The sequence below is a fragment of the Protopterus annectens genome, chromosome 2.part2, assembly GCF_019279795.1.
Source record: "Protopterus annectens isolate FY-2018-M chromosome 2.part2, PAN1.0, whole genome shotgun sequence".
Lineage (NCBI taxonomy): Eukaryota > Metazoa > Chordata > Ceratodontiformes > Protopteridae > Protopterus > Protopterus annectens.
Window position 1 is genome coordinate 329,583,374 of NC_056730.1, and position 18,046 is coordinate 329,601,419.

Consider the following 18,046-nt stretch of genomic DNA (forward strand, 5'->3'; position numbering starts at 1 on the left):
CCATGAAGGGCCCTACCAACATGCCCTCGGGGGAAACACAGGCATCCGATTCGGGTTAGGGGGAACCTCAGCTCACTGTCCAGCCAGAATACAAAAGTCTAGTGCTACTGTGAGATACGTGCTATGTCGCACAGAAGCAGAACAAATGTTGGTCATAAAGTGACATCGGGTATAAAGCACACGTCGGCATGTACCATACCTCAGAAGTTTTCTGCCACCTGTCTGATTGTCTGCTCTGGTCGTCGCTCGTCAGGCAAGTTGCGAACTTTGGTTCAGATAAGTGCCCTGTTGAGGTTTTTCATTGCTATCTTTTGGCTACTGTGTGTTTTTATGCTTACATGTCAGCTAGGAAGGGCGAGTGTCAGTGTGTGGAAGGCAGAACCACATAAGGACTCTCACGACCTTTGTTTATTTTATCTAGGCCCTGACCACGACCATACTACCTGTTCTATTTGCAAGGCCTTTTTCCCCAAGACCCCTCGTAGTCGATTAGCTTCTCTAAATTTATATCTGGAAAATCAGTGCATAAAACATCTCGCTCATGATATGGAAGTTACGTTGGGCCCTTCAGATGAGCCGCAAGCTAAGAAGGCCAAGAAATCTAGGCCTGATTTACCCGCTGCACCCTCTGATCTGGATGTCTCTCCCAAGGCCAATGTTGGCCCAGAGAATGTTCTGGAGTTGATAGGCACTCCTTTAACGATTACTGGTGTGGAAGCCATGAAGGACCCTACCAGCATGTCCTCAGGGAAACACAGACATCCGATTCTGGCGTAGGGGGGATCTCAGCTCATTGTGACTGAAGGACTGCGTGGCATTATCCAAATCATTGTGTGAGAGGATGTTCCTTCCAACATTGTAGAGTGTACATTGACGTCAGGCTCATCTACTTTCCACCAAATGGAGGCTCATAAAAAGAAAACAATTAAAAGAAAACATGTTTCTCCTGCTCCTCAGGAACAACCATTGGACTGGTGGACCTTTTCCCAAGGCTAGTTCAATGCCTTTATGGCCCTGAGACAGTCCTCAGCTCTATCTCTCTCTCCCTTCTCCCTCCATTCCTCCCTCTACTTCACAGAAGAGAACTTCTGAAGAGTTTTCCTCAGATAATGAGGATTCCTCTGGGGAGAAATCTTTGGCCTATTCAGTCTAAATTACTTCTCCTTTGGGTTATGCTCCCCAGAAGAAGACTCTAATGGCACTGATTCCCCTGGGGAGGATATCTCATTTGGGGAAACCATTCTTAAGATGAGGGAGTTTTTCAAATGGGACTGTTGTCAGGTGTCAGACATCCAAAAAAAAGGTACTATAACCTGCTGTAGATGGACTCCCCTTCCCCATCTGTCATGCCTCCTCTTCTGCCAGCCTTCCTGGATGCCTTTGCTGCAGCTTCAAAGTGCCCTGATTCTCAACCTCCTGCCCCCAAAAGGCCAGATAGATTTTATAAAGTGGTGGAGGATTCCAAATTCCTGTTCAAATGTCCCTCTGCAGACCCTGCTACCATTTCAGTATCTGCAGACAAGGCTTCCAAGATGCTATCTTCCACTTCCTTGCTACCCACAGATAAGGAGAGCAAAGTCATGGAGAGAATAGGAAAAAAGGTTTATACTTCAGCTACTCTAGCTTTCCAGTCCATGAACTACCAGACCCAAATGGCCAAATATTCCTTGGCCCTTTTCTCGGATGGTGGTAAACTACTTTCTGGGCTTCCTGACTCTCCCACTAAGGCCAAGCTCTCCTCCAGTCTTAACTCCTCATCTCAGGTTACATGGCATTCCATAAAGTGTAGCTATGATGCAGTGGAGGCATCAGCTACAGTGACTGCATCTGGGTCAGTCCTGAGGAAGTACTCTTGGCTCAGGCTCCAACCTTTGCCTGATAACATTAAGACAAAAATTATGGATGCCCCCTGGACAACAATGCATTATTTGGCACCTCTGCTGCAGAACTCCAAGTCACTACAGGAGAAAGGCAGGGAGCTACAAGACTGAAAAAAAGAAGTTATGTACTCACCATAACGTTAAATCTGTGTTGTTGCCTCTCATTTGCTCTTCATCCTATGGCGTCTTGGATTTGAGCATCGGATCCAACTCAGCTGTATGCTAAAGCTATAGGCTGTACCATCTGAGCTCCTCCCTTACCCACGATGCCTCTCTCCTCCAAATCCCTCAGATCAAGTTTTCTGCAACATAACATATCACATAAACAAAACTCCCAAAGGCAGAAAACATTACTTAGAGAAAAGTAATCAGCCAAGCTATGATACTTTAAGAGCTCAGAGGGAAACAGAAGTATCTGTCCAAAAACAACATCTGTTAGGTCCTTAAAAATGCAGGGGGGTGGAGGGAGGGAAGGCTGAAGAGCAAGTGAAAGGCAACAACACAGATGGAATATTATGGTGAGTACATAACTTCTTTATCTGATATTGTTGCCTTCATCTGCTCTTCAACCTATGGGACAGAGTCCCCAGCTACTAAAGAACTTGGGAGGCCCTAAAGGAAGGATATTCCTGAGCACAGCAGAACCAAAAGATCCTATGGACATGGAGATAATGTCCAGCTTATAATGGGAAATAAAGGTAAGATGGTTGAACCATGAAGCCGCTGCACAAATCTCATCTATGGGAAGCTTGCACCAAAAAGCTGAAGAAATAGAAACAGATCTGATAGAATGGGCTTTAATTCGAGCAGGCAATGAAAGGCCCTTAGAGGAATAAGTAAGTTTGATACAACTAGTAATCCAATGGGCTGGCTTAACCTTAGAAACTGATTTATCTAATACAGACTTAGAAAAGGATATAAAAAGTTGATTCGATTTTCTGAAAGTTTTAGTCCTGTCCAAATAAAAATGAAGTTGTCTGTGCACATCCAGTGTATGGAGACGATACTCTCCCTTGTTTTGAAAGTTAGGAAAGAACAATGGAAGATTAATGACTTGGATGAAGTTAGCCTCTGAAGTGACCTTGGGCAAAAAGGTGCGATTAACACCTAAGGTGACTGAACTTATGGAATACAAAATATGGAGATTTGCAAGACCAGGCTTGTAGTTCCAAAACCATCTTAGATGAAGTGATGGCGACCAAGAAAATAGTTTTCCAGGTAAGGAACTTTAAGTCGATCTTTGCTGCAGGATCAAAAGGAGATGAGACTAAAGCCTGAAGAACTAAAGTGAGGCCCCAAGAAAGGGCAGGTTCCTTGACAGGAGGATGTAGAAGAAAGGTACCCTTCAGGAAAGCCTTGCATAGTTTAGATGAGGCTAGAGAGAAAGAACTCTCTCCACCATGAAAATTAGAAATGGCAGCAAGCTGTATCTTAACCACAGAAAAACTCACAGTGGTATTAAAAAGATGAGCCAGGAAGTCCAAAACTGTGGGTTCAGGTGCAGAAAAAGGGGTCTAAATTGTTCTGATGGGCCCAGACAGAGAATCACTTCCTTTTACTGGTGTAAAGTTTTCTCGTGGAAGGCTTGTGAGATGCAACCAAAATTTTTTGAACTGGAGAGGAAAGCCTGGGATTTCTAGCCATCATTGGAAATGGAGAAACCAAGCAGTTAACTTCATGTTCAGGAGATACAGATGGGAGTGGGACAATAGATCTGGAGAGGGATCCACGGCAGACAGACCAGATGAGGATCTATATTATAGGCATGAACACTTAAAATGTTGAACACGTCTTTGTCGACACATATTTAAGCAATCTAAGATATAAGCGAAGTCTTACATCCTTGAAACTTACATGGCTGAAATATTTTAGTTGGCCAACACCCCATTGCAGCAGTGAATATCAATGTAAAACACACTGAAAATGTAACACACATTAATAAACTAAACAAAGCAATCATAAGAATTCATAACCTATTGTTTTAGAAACTTAAATAAAACCCACCCTAGTGAGCCCTGTTTGTGAAACACACATTTACTGTATTACTGTATTAGACTTTCAGTAGCATTGCAACTGCTCTTAAAAAGTCTTCCTGACTATACGCAGCTTTGTTATCTAACACAGTTTGCAACCTATGCCGTCTCTCAATAGTTTTCCTTTTCTTAAGAGAAGGCAGACGTCCACACATTAATTGCAGCCGAGTTTCATTTACTTTACTTTGTTCTCTAACCAAAACAGACAACACAGAGGGAATATCGCAAATATGTCTTCCTAAAAGACAACAAATCCTTCTAGGCCACCCTTCCATATGATTTTGGGTGCATGACAAAGATAACATTTAAATCTGACACATTCCAGAAGCTAACTGAAAACAAAGGAGGAAAGTGGGAACAAGAAGATAATCGCATCTGTTGTTTTTGTGCCCGCCTTAACACATAAACATCTGAGGAGTAAGGTTTAAGTCTTTACCTGCAGCTGGAAATACCTTTGATAATTCTGTAAATGTTTGTACCACCTCATCTTCATTCAGGAAAGACAGAGCAATGAATTTCTTTACTGAAAGTCGAAAAAAGACTGACTTTCCATACAAACTAGCCAAACCTAAAGATTGCAGTTTGTGCCAAACAGCTTGCGCAAAATTAAATAAACAGCCTTTACATATTACAACAGAGAAATTGCTTTTTACACTCCTTATAGCCACCATTTCAAAATCAGAAAGGATGAATTTCACAGACACATGTAGATTAGCTTCAGATAAGAGCTCAAATAAACATTCCCACATAAAGTTGTAGGATTTATAAGACTTCTTAGTCATAAGGCAGAATACTAGAGGTACACACTTTGTATTACCAGCCACTGACATTAATGCATGAATACTGTACAATTGTCTACAAAGACAGCCTTTAGTAAGAAACATACCATCCATTAACCAAATCTGAGACTCACTCAAGTCATGTAGATTTTCTGCAGTTGAAAATACTAATACATGTATATTATTGTGTATATCCATCATACATTTTGAACAAAAGTACCTTCCTTCAAATTATAACTGCTTGCATTTACATTATCTAAAGGAGTTGAGACAGGACTGTAATGTAACAAATTCCTGCATCTAACTCTATTAACTTGTTGAAGCACAGATCGCCTAGTAGGCAAACAAAGTGTATTCTCTGTAGAAGTACTTGCTACAATGTCATCCACAATTAAAGCAGGTGTATCTCTAGAAATACGAGCAGTCTGCTTCAAATTATGACATGCAACATACTACTCCACTTCTGTAGCATCTGATGCATGATGGTGAGGTGCACATTTCAGTAATAAATCTCCGTGAACATCTTTTCTAGTTACTGCCCTACCTTTGCATTTCTCTTTTAATTTTAATCTATGGCACCACTACCTCTTCTCTTTCATTGTTTTTTTTCGAAATTAAAAAGGTACCCTTCTATATGTAGCATATCCTTGCCCTTTTGAGATTTAACTGTTTTGTAATATTCATTCACGACTCCAGGGAAAAACAGCGTTGCATGAGCCATTGTAGTATACAGTGCATGTGTATCACACAACCACTTCCTAGTATACTGCCTTTTATAAGTCTGCTATGTGATTGCTATTTACAAATGCAATAAATAAAACTTATATATTTCTACAGATCCCATACCCAGTAACGTAGTTACATATATTTACTTGCATAAACTTTCAGTATTATTTGAATTTATTCCTTTTATTTTATAAATTAAGTTAAATATGAACCATGTAGATGTGGTTACATCACTCGTTCATTTGCATCTGTTGGCCAACTATGAAATTTCAAACTTAACGTTTTAGACATTTACAGCTTTTGCTTATAACAGTGTTCGCTAAATACATGTCGACAAAGATGTGTTCGACATTCTAATTGTTCATTGTTATAATAAAGACTCACAGATGAGACCAAAGGAAGGGGAACCACACCTGACTGGGCCAAAAGGGGGCAATGAGGATGACATAGCTCTTCAATCTCTGTGCTTTCTGAAGAAATTTGGGAAAGAGTGGAAAGGGGGACAAGGCATAAAGTAGACTGAGGGGGCCAAGCATGAACTACAGCATCTCTTGGAGATTGTCCCAGCGGAGGGATCAGGGCAAAAAAACTTACAGCATCTCTTGGAGATTGTCCCAGCGGAGGGATCAGGGCAAAAAACTCGCTGTACTTGGTAATGGAGGGAGACGCAAACAGGTGGCAGCAAGGTTGACTCCATTTCTGGAAGATCATATTTGCCACTGCAGGGTTTAGAGACCACTCGTGAGGCATCAGAATGATTCTGCTGAGTCTGTCTGCTAGAATGTTTGACTTCCCCGGAATGTGTGTCACTATGAGAAAGTGATTTGAAGAGATCTCTCATTGCCACAACCTCGTGGCCTCTCAACACAAGAGATTAGACTTAGTTCCCCCCTTGCTTGTTGATGAACCAAAACTCTGACATGTTGTCCATTTGAGTCGCAATAGTACCAGTGGGAAGAGAGGACTAGAGGGCTTGCGACATGAGAAGCACCACTCTCATCTCTAGAACATTTACATGCAAACTGGTCTCTAGGGAGGACCACATGCCTTGAACTGTCTGTCCCAGATAGTGCCTCCCCCACCCAAGCTGGGGAAGTGTCCATGGTCACAGCGGCTGAGGGGGAGGAAGAACGAAAGGTCGGCCCTGGAGCAGGTCATCTGATTGCATGCACCAAATGAGAGAATGTCTGCATTCCCAGGAGATCATGATATGGTGGTTCAGAGGGTAGAGACGAAGTGACCATTGCACGGCTAGGGTCCACCAAAGCACCCTCATGTGCAGGCAGGCTAAGGGTACTAGGTTGATTGTCACCACCATGGACGCCAAGGTCTGAAGAACAAGACTGGCTTGGAGCAAAGGAGTGTCCATAATTTGTTTGACATGGGATCTCAGGCTGGAGATTTTGTCAGGAGTAAGGATAGCTAGGTACTAAGGGGTGTCCAAGCGAGCTCTGATAAAGTCTATAACCTGGACAGGAATCAGATGGGATTTGCTTAGATTGATAGATATGCCCAAGGTCGAGGCTAGATGTAGCAGGTATTCTCTGTCTTGAAGAAGTCAATGCCTGGTGGGAGCAGTTAGGAGCTAACCATCAAAGTAAGGAAACACCAGGAATCCTTGCAGTCTCAGGTGAGCTGTTACCACTGCCATGCATTTGGTAAACACTATGGGGGATGTGGTGAAACCAAAGGACAGTGCTCGGAATTGATAGTGATTGGTTTCCAGCCTGAAGCAGAGGTACCATCTGGAGTACCTGTTCATCTTGATGTGATAGTACACATCCTGAAGGTCTACACAGCACATTCAATTGTCATTCTGCAGGAAGGGCAGAATGGACTGCAGTGTGACAATTCAGAACTTTGAGTTGGCAATAGAATTGTTGAGAAGTGTGAGATCCAGAATGGGTCTGAGGTCCCCAGTCTTTTTGGGCATTAAAAAGAATCTTGAGTAAAAGCCGGATCCGATCAGGTCTAGGGGGAAGCTTTGGATAACTCCTTTTGAGAGCAGATTCACAGTCTCTGATGCTGCAGCCTCCCGCTGATTGGGTGTGACATCGGGGAGGATCTTCCTTGGGTGAGATGTTTAAAAAAAGGGTACAGAATAGCCCCTGGATATGATCTTTAACACCCAATGATCTCTTGTGACGGCTTCCCAAGCTGTTGTGTGTAGAGACAAACATCCCCCAACTGCCTCCAGAGTAGAGTGGTTGGTCAGTCCTTCGCGATCGCTGATCAGGCCTGTCCGAGAAAGAATCTCGAGACCCCTGATTCAATGGACCCCTTCTTTCACGAGGGCAGCATCTGTTACTATAACTGTTTCCTCCTCTGCCTCTAGAAGAAAGGTTCCCTGGTGAATCCTGGAAAGGACCCTACAATTTACGGAACTATATCTTCTTACCTCTACGCTGGTTCCTAGAAAAGGACCATTGCAGGGTAGAGAAGCATATCTCAAAGGCAGACAAGGTCTTTCTGTCCTTTTCACTTTGGGAGTGTGTGTCTAACCATTGGACCAAAAAGGGTCAATCCCATCGATGGAAGCATTAACAAAAGGTGCCTTATAGGGTTCCAAGAAATCACACAGCTGCATCCAGACATGGTGTATGACCACAATGCTTGATCCGGCCACCCATGAAGCACCCTCTGCTGCATGCAAGATTAACCTTATGGACATGTTGGAAATATACTGGTGGGTGGCCATTCTTGAGGAATAGGACTTCTGATCCTCTGCATATATGGACCCTGGGACCAAGCTAGAGAGTTCGTTAACCAAGTCCCTCTGTAGCCTGGTTACATGTGTCAGGTAGTTCAGCGCTCACAAAGTGAAGGATGCTGAAGCCATAAATCCACTTTCTGAGCCTGTCCAAAGCCCTAGACTCCCTGTTAGGAGGATAGACAGTGGAGCTCTGTTGGGCTAGCTCCTTCTTGGTGGCAGCTGCCAACACCATGGCATCGACTGGGATCTTTCTAGTCCAATGTGGCTGGTCAGAAGGGGCACTAAGGATCTTATTGGGCTGCTTAGAGATTGGTTCCCCTGTATCTGGTTCCTGCAACGTCCTGCGGGATACAAGGTTAATAAGGGGATCTGCAGGGGGGGACATCCAAGACATTTATTTATTTATTTATTTGCTTTTGTTGACCGGGAAAGTCCACTAGGCTGAAATGAGCCCATTTTCAGTGGAGGACCGGGGAGAAAAGCTCCACAACAGAATACAAGATAATAAAACAAGAGTTTCCAAAGTGATAAACATATTTGTAACTTATATACAGTCAGCAGAAAAAACTTGGAACTTAGTTCAGTTATGTAACTAGAAGTTATATAATCAACTATGATTCATCTCAAGGTAAAGTGTTTAGCATAGAATACAGGTCTACAGAAGTTGATGGGCCTGACCCAAAGGCTTCCAGAAACACTGATTCCTCTGGGTTAGGTCTTTTGGAAGATCAACCACCCTTCTGGCGAAGAATTTCCATGATGTCTCCAAAGAATACACCTTCGGGTGGAGATCTGGAGGACCCTTCTTCATCGAGATCAGTGTTCTCAGTGAGGAATTCCAAAGGAAAATCCAGGTGTCTGCTTTTACATGTGTTTCTGAGAGATATCAGAAGACTCAAGGGGTTCCACGTGGGAAACAGACTGGAAGTTCTTCTGAGCAGGCTGTCCCGGAGGGGACAGAGTAGATGCCTCAGGCACAGAAACAGCTAAGAAGGGACTGGAGTCCAAAGCAGGTACAGCCAAGGCTCTTCTGGGTGCAGAGAGGACCCTCTCTACCACCTCAAAAGCTGAGGGAGATTGGGACACCCCAGGCATCCCCACCAGAGCCAAAGCTGTAAACAGGAAAGCTCCAGAGGCCCCAGCTGCCCCCAGATATGAGTGGGGAGTCACAGACAAGCTGTCAAGTGCCAAAGCCGCGAGAGGAAGAGACAGCTCTGAGAATTTCATAGGTGATGTCAACCCCTTGGATCTGTCACCTAAGCTACGGCTCTGAGAGTCGCTAGATTCCAAAACCATCTAAGCCAGGCGAGACAGGGAGAAAGTCAGAGTCGAGTTAACCATACCAGATGGCTCTGACATCTCGGCTCTAGGGAGGCTTGGACCCAATAATTCTGACATCCAGGATCACAGAAGGAGCAATAGCAGTGAAGACAGAGACCTTGGTTGTAGATCCAGGAGGGGACAGAGCAGGCAAGATCCCCAGATAGATTTGTGCCTTGAGGAATTTTGCCATCATACTGTCCACCTTGGCTTCGAAGAGGCTACAGGAGGACCTAACAGATGAAGCCACCAAAGCAGGCCTGGAAGAGGGCATAGGCTGCTGCAACAGAGGAAACTTAGGTCTCGACATCACGGATTCGGGGGAGAAGCTACAGCTCCAAGGAGAAGGGGAGCTTCGACTGACTATCAGAGCTGAAGCTGTCTGCTCCGAAGACCTTGTGATTTTGACAGGAGGATACCAGGAGAGATAAGACCTGCTGGGGGACCTCTTCCTATCCTTATGCTTCTTGGAGGGGGGTTGAGCCCCATACGTGGAAGGAATGGCTGAAGAAGACCCTTCAAAATGAGCTTGTTCAGGCGGTCAATAAGTGCTCACTGGTTAAAACCAGCACAGACGGAGCAAGCAGAGTCAAGATAAGCTGCCTCTAGACAAACTACACACTCAGCATGGGAGTCAGACAGTGGGATCTTGTGCACACAAGTGCTACAATTTTTGAACACAGCAGGTTTAAGGTCAGTCATAATCTTGCAATAAAAATACCAAACTGCAATAACACAAGAGGAAAGAAACAAACTACCAACAAAGGTCTGCAGCAAAACACACTATTAAACCAGAAACTAGTCTAACTTTTTTTTTTTTTTTGAAAAGATGTCTATAAGATCTAAACCAAAAATTAGCTATGTCAAATGAAAGGGAAGGGAGAGAAAAGCAACCACTAAAAATATACTTTTTCCTGGCAAGAAACACAGAGGAAGAGTAGAAGCAACAGAAGCTCAAAATTGAGAAAAGAATATTAGACAAATATATTAGAAAACACTCACAGCTAAATGAAATCCCCCAAGGAGCTCAGAGTGAAGAGAACCTGATGCTTACAGAAACATGGCAAATGAGATCTGAGGGATTTGGAGGATGGGGGCAACATGGGTAGGGGAGGAGCTCAGATGTTGGAGGCTACAGCTTTAGTATACGGCCGAGTTGGATCCGAGACCCCATAGGTTGAAGAGCAAATAAAGGCAACAACTTCAGATCATATTTTTGTTTCCCTAGTGCCCAGGTTTCAGAGGAACTATCCTACCAAGACCAGCTCTTTAAGAAAGTCTGCCAGGCCCCAATCTTCCAAAGGTAAGAGAGATGTCAGGAAATCATTTTCCTCTAAATATACCTACTCTACTCCTACACAAAAACAGTCCTTTCAGGCTAACACCAGCAGTAGTCTATGACTGTGTGTCTCCTACACCACTAACACCTCTGTCCCTTTTCCTCTCTCTTTCTCTCTCTGCTTGCAAACAGATAACTCAGTACTCTTGGGTCCTGTCCATCATCCTGCAGGGATACTTTATGGTGTGGAAGACCCCCCCAGACGTATTCCACAACCTCCAAAAGAACAACTGGAAGTCTTTCTCCAGGTCATTTCCACCCTTCTTTCTCATGGCATCATTCAGTTAGAAGCACCCTCCCAAGTAGGAAAAGGGTTCAACTCCAGAATCTTCCTGGTTCCCAGGAAGGATGGTCCTTGGAGACCCACTTTAGACCTTTCCCATCTAAATACCTTTCTGAAGGTCCCCACCTTTTGTATGTTAACCTTACCCACACTTCTTCCTCAGGCCTTTATGGTGTCACTGGACATCAAGGATGCCTATCTGCATTTTATCTAATAAACAACAAGTAGAATGTGAATAATCTGGGTCTTATCACAAACATCTACAGTTATGTTTCTCTAAACGAAGTTGCTCAAAAGAGACACTTAGTTTTCAGCATGAAGTACTGATAAATATTTATTGACTGCACTAATGTAGCACAAAATAAAATCTGTGGCACAAAACCTTTCTCTATAATGCCATTGTGCTCCTTAATATGCAGGTTATTCTGCTCCTTAATATGCGGGTTATTGTTTAACCATTTACAGAAATATGACTAGGCTAAGGTAAACCAGGATGTAAACCGCAAATGTTACATGATGTGCCTTCTTTTTGCAACTGTAAATAAAACATTTGGGTCTATATTACATGAATGAATGATCAAAATGTCGAGTACAACATAATCAACACACTTTGATCGAACCTTCATGTAATCGGAGACTGTAAATATCGAAATGTGGAATTCCGAAATGTTTTAGTCGGCCTTGCTAGTGAGTGTAGCGTGTGACGTAAACACGCTACACTGTCCGGAATGGCTAGGTAAGAGGCTGCTTTCTTTTATATACCAACTCCAAGATCGCTGTACATTGGGGAAACGGCAATTTCCCGGTAATCTTGGTGAAAGGGCAATTTCCCGGTAATCGCTTGTGTAAGAAGTCGCTTTGCGATTACCGGGAAATTGCCCTTTTCCCAATGTACAGCGATCTCGGAGTTGATATATTTAGTTAGGGAGTGTGGGGGGGGGGGGTGAAGCCCCCCACTTTGTTTTAAAAGTAGATGTGTTTGTGTAGGTTTTTAAGTGTTTGAATGGTGTGAGTGTGTAGGGGCTTGTATGCATTGGTTGTATGTGTGTGTGTGTGTGTTGTATGTTAGTATAGGGAAGGTGTGGAACAAACAAAAATCTTTCGATTTTTTTTTCAGGGTTTTTAGGTTTCGATTACATGAACGATCAATCAACATGTGTCGAGTACGTTGTACTCAACATTTTGATCGTTCATTCATGTAATATAGACTCAAACATTTTTTCTTTCAATAAATGCAAAAAATCCTAATTCAGAAAGCAATTTAACTTACGAAACTTAACTATAGACCATTCTAATTGCACAGAGAATGATCTGTGTTTAGATAAGTAGGGTGATTGTGACATGCATAATTTATTGTACAGCTCCTTTGTGATGTAGTCATTCCTGCATGAACAGAAAGTGGAAGAACATTGCTTTTTAATTCACTTTTTCTCATACCAACCTGCTTTAATAATCTGTTTTAGTGAATCACAAATGTAAATCACATAGTATCCTGTAGTCTTGTTCACTATCACCAAAATAAATATAGCTTATTATTCCTCTAACTGATCAGTTGTCCATCTGCTTAACACCACCTTGTACCTGGCATAAAGTTTGTCAAATGAGTTCCACAGGCACATTTCTCATAGCATCACCTCACCCCATGTGTTTCACAGCTAGTAAAATTGTTTCTCCACAGACAACATGCAGTCCAACAGCATCAACTCCTTCAGTCCACAAGATGGATTCATAGACTTGGATCACATCAGACCTTACAGGTGTAACAGCAGTAGACATACTATTTTCTTGCTTGCTTTGGCTCTGTCACCCAAGTCTTTTTCCACCTCTTTGGCAACACACCATAACTGTGCCAACTACATCTCTTCCGCACACTACTGCAGAAGTGCTTACATTTAAGATTCTACTCTAGGAAGGCAAACAAGCAGTAGAACACATCAAACTAATATCAAGGAAGAGATTTCCAACTGTGTAATCAGAAAACTTATCAGCTTCAACTTTTAGTCTACCAAGCTGGAATCAGGAATTAGGTTTACTATATAAAGCAGCTTCCTATTGGTAATTATAAGAAGAATCATTTAACAGTTCACACATTTAAAGTTCTTCCGCTTGCAATACAGAGATCATATTTTTGTCTTACCTTTTCTAAAACTTTCTTTCGTTCTTCCATTTTCTGAAGTAAAGCTTTTGTATGGGGTGTTGCTTTATCAAACACTGCCTGGAAAAAGAAAAGGCAATGAAAGACCTCATACTGAAAATTCAGATTACCGTCCAAAGTCATTAATACCAGTAGCTGCTCATAATACAGTACACAGCAGTGTAATTCACTAAGAGGGTAACTGTGCAGTTGGAAAGCACCCACATCCCTGGATTCCTAATCATTGATGCATTACATCACCACTGCTCTGGCTTTGTACAAGTAAATCTGATTAGCTCTTCAGTGCACTATGTAAAATGAAATTCAGCTTACTATTATGTTAATGTAATAATTCCAAAGTAACTCAACAAACTTATAGTATCAGCAACTATTACCCAAAAGGCAAGTGCAGTTGTGCAAGGGTGCTTAGCATAATAATATATGCATTCAAGGGAGTGACTCTTTGTATCATTTTCCACAACGTTATGATTCTATTCACAGACATCGGTCTTTCTGTTCACTTTTTCCCTAGAGGTAAAACATCTCTTAGCAAGGCTAACATTTTCCTCCATGATTTAACACAAGCCTCCTACAAAGACAGCACTGCTGGTTACCACATTCAGTTCTTCTACTGATAAACTCAACAATAAAATATCCTGGTAACAAAACAACACTGCAGATTCCAAAAACCTTGGCATGGAAAGCATGCTATAGCTATATACAGGTAGTAGACAACAACTTATCAATATACATCAATATACATCACACCTTTAATTCAAATCCCAAACAGGACAGTAAAGGTTATTCAAACTGCCACAATGGTTTCTCCATTATGAACCACAGTATACCTAGACACAACTGTTCTGCCTTATTTTGGGGAGGAGTCCTGTAGCAGTAAAACATTAGGGCAATATTCATACTGTATCAAAATTAACGAAGGGTAATGAAAAAGCAGAGCCTGCTCTATGTTCTATAGGCATGTAGCACTGACCACATCACAGATGACCAGAGTCTGACTAGTGGAGCTTGGGTGTCTGTAGTAGCTTGTCAGGGATGGCCAGCACTCCCATCCTGCAGGGAGGGAGGCAGTCTTGGCTAACCTCTTGGCTAGAGTCCAATCTGAAAGTTACTATGACCATGCTGGTTACTTCCAGATCTCAAGTTGTCCAGTTACTGCTGGTCATACTCAAACCACAGTTGACAGAGGTTTGTTTGCATCCTGGAAAAGGTGCATACAAAGACTGAAACTTGACTCCCACACTAAGAAAGTCTTGACTTTCTTCTTCCATGTTCTCCAGTGTGTGTATAGACAAAGTACAAGGAATACAACCAGCAGCTGCTGTAACAGTGAAAAAGAAAAAGCTCTTCAGTCAGGACTGGATCAGGCAAGACAGCAACTATCCATGACGCATTAGAAAAGATGCCATAATTACGAAGGCTAGACCATTAGGTATATCAGAAAGGTACAGACATATAGACTGCATGATGTCTGCCAGCTGATGACTAGCTATTTATTATATGAAGATGCCTTACAAGAAGAAAGGAGGGCACTAGAAGTCTCAAAAAGGGAAGGAATGCCACTGTAATAAGACAATTCTTTGCATATAACATCATCTCAGACAGTTGTGAGGGATGGTATGGAGGCTTCCCTTAGGGACATATAGAAGTATGCTCACAAATGAACAATATTAAGATTGGAGAGTTTGTCACTGCTGGAAGATTCAATAAGGGAGGTGTGGCAATGAATAAGAAAATTCTCTGCACATATCACATTTTCATAAGAGTCTCAAAGGAAGGATAGAGGCTTCCCTAAAGACTGATAAGTATGCACCTAGCTCTACGGTGAAGAGGGATGGAGTTCTGACTGCAAACTTGGCAACCTGGGTTCACTCAGTGGCTCCAGCAGTGAAGAAGAAGGAGATTGTCCCACTTGCCTCTCCCCCGGGGGGGGGGTGCACAACACTCACTGACACATTAGGGAGGGTAATTTCCCTAGTGGTGGCTGGGGAAAGCACCAACTGTACTCTGGGGAAGAGACAGGACTGCTTAAAAGGAAGAGACATCCTAAGCGGTCAGCTCATTTTGCATCTCCTTCCTGTTGCTTTGCCCTGTGGGTGTGACAACTAGGGCTTAAAAGCAAAAAAAACACCCAAATGCTGTCTGAATGATGTTTCCTTACAGTCAGCCCATGCCAAAAAGATGGGGAATAATAGGAAAACTGTTCAGGAGGGGGGTCGATGATCGACAGACAATGGTGGCAAACAGACCAAAAAAAAAAGAGAGAGCGAGAGAGAGAGAGAAGTACACACCTAGAAATGATTAAAGGAGATAGAAGAGAGTCTTTAAAAACTTCCAGCCAGAAAAGGGACATGAATCACAAATGCCAACCTTGCAAAGAACTCTGGTATGAGAAGACAAGGCAGTCAAAGGCAATGGCAAACATTGTAGGACTTCAGACTGGTGGGGGTAGAAGAGTTTACTTCTTCTCCAAATGACAGTCAGTACTGTCTCATACAGCATGCTGTTAGAAAAATTGTTCATTTCCCTACTGTTATTTTGTTTGCTAAGGCTCTAGACAGTACTGTGTGAAAACACATAAGGTGGCTGCTAATCAGAAGTATACGAGTGGGGTCTAAATAATAAGAAATAAAGTTAGGGACAGCCAAGCAGCAAACAAATTATCAGATACTTGGCTACAATATTATGTAAAACCAAGGTTTAAGATGATGTATCTAAGCTACGAAGAAGACTTGGTTCTTGTTCATGAAAACAAAGGTATCCCAATTGGCCCTGATAAAATATCAAGGCTGAAATAGAGTGAACTGACTTAGAACCAAGTTAGGTATTGAGGAAATATCATATCCTTAGCCAGTCTCCAGGAGAAATGCCAAAGCCCTCGGTGTCAGTCATGAACAAGAAGATTAGCTCAGAAGTCTCCAAAACAAGGTCCTAGCATGAGCATTGGGTTGTGTGTAGTCTCCAAAGACCCTGTATGATACATGAACAAGGTCAAAAAGTCTTAGACGAATCTCCAGAATAAGGACTTAACAGGAACAACTGTCACCAACAGTGAAGACCTCAAGGGAGTGAAGACCACTAATGACACAAAGTCATGATGGAAATGGCAAAAGATCCACTAGATCCACTCCTAACCACTTTGGTAAACAATGAAAATGAAATTACATAAAAGAACAGTGGAATACCCTAACATCTACCCTTAACATTACTAGTTTAAGGTGTAGAAGCATATTAGCAGAAAAACAATATACTCCCTTAAATATGTTTACATCCTGTCCAAAACTAAATATTACCCTGCTGGATGACATCTGAGATGACAAAAGCCAGAGGGAATTGCCAAATGATGTTTAACAGAAACTGCATACTACACCTGCATCATGAGAATAGCAATAAACATAAGAACTTGTATTGGGCCACAATGCTGACAGAGAGAAAAAAAGAGATAAGTACAAGAAGTAACAGAAACGACAACTTCATTGCCACAGATGCCAGGTCCAAATAAGCCTACAAGTCTAAAAGTACTGGAAGGTAAAAAGAAAAACACTTACATGTCATAATATCAGAAGCACAAATACAAGGGCAAGAAAAGAAATAAACAGCCTTCCCCAACCGAAGGACCTCAAAAGAAGCAATATCTGTAGGTCATTAGTTCTCACCATACTTTGTTACATATCAGAGGAAGAAGGAGGTGCCATCATGTTACGCTACTGACAAGAAACCTAGGGTGGAAATAAGTTTAACACCGAACCCTCTTACAAACACCAGCGTGTAGCAACAGGCCAGCTGAGATTCAATCGCTGACCACTACGCTCAGAAGTAATGAAAAGAAGTCTATAGGGGAGAGGTCCCATCAAGCAGCCTGTCCAAGAAGTGAAACCCACCCCATAACCGACTGGGTATAAAGAACATAGGGAAGGAGCTGAAGTATTGAAAAGACTTACCTAAAGAAGACTTGAGGGAGAAATGAAAAATGAAGGAGGAGGTCTGTCCAACAGCATATGTACAGAAGGCCTTGTGAGAAACTACAGTAGAACTGGATACTACCCAAGAAAATAAAATCCATGATGAAAGGCAGAATTCCTACCAGACCTAAAACTGAATGACTAGAAAGAAATAATAGTTGTGTAAAATTTTACCATAACGATAGATATGCAATATTCATAACATGTAATAGTTCCTCACCGTAGATGACCCGACATTGCCCAGTATACAAAAGATTTCACTACTGTAGGGTGCGTGATATGTCGCATGTTTTCTGTGATTGGATATTGGCTGTAAAAGTGATGTATGTGCACACCATCCTCAGAACTGACTGCCCCAGGAGGAATGCCAGCCTAAGGAAGTACAGTAAGAATCATCAAAGAAGAAGCAAGGCCAGGGGGAAGGAGGGAGGGATAGGAATACTGTGACAGAGAAGAGAAGGGCATCTGCCATTACGGTAAGATTTTACGTAACTATTTTATGTCCTTCTTTTCATCTGTTGCAGTACTTATAACATGAGGGAGAATACCAGAGCTCATGAAGTAAGGGAGGAGGCAGTAGATGAGGGGCTTTCCAGGAAGCCCTGCTGTATTGGCTCTAGCAAATCCTACTCCAGATACAGAAATTGCATCTAACATATAGTGTTTGGTGAAGGTATAGACTGAGGTCCATGTAGCTGCTTCAAGAATTGAGTTAGTGTCCAATCCCTTTAAAAAGGCCCCAGATGAGGCAAAAGCCCTGTGGGAATGAGCCCTAACAAGGGAATGAAGAGTCTTACCATGATGAGTGTAGCAGAAGGAAATAGTCTTTGAAATCCAGGAGGAAAGAGTCTGCCTGGAC

General features: G+C 42.4%; 1 protein-coding gene across 1 annotated transcript in view; it reads right to left on the reverse strand.

Moving 5' to 3' along the window:
- The window catches only part of CCDC125 (coiled-coil domain containing 125), a 1,485,470-nt gene that overhangs the window by 1,178,812 nt on the left and 288,612 nt on the right, over positions 1 to 18,046 (reverse strand). Inside the window, exon 4 of the mRNA XM_044063882.1 lies at positions 13,211 to 13,288. Coding sequence (XP_043919817.1) covers positions 13,211 to 13,288 — 78 coding nt within the window. The remainder of the gene's footprint in view (positions 1 to 13,210; positions 13,289 to 18,046) is intronic.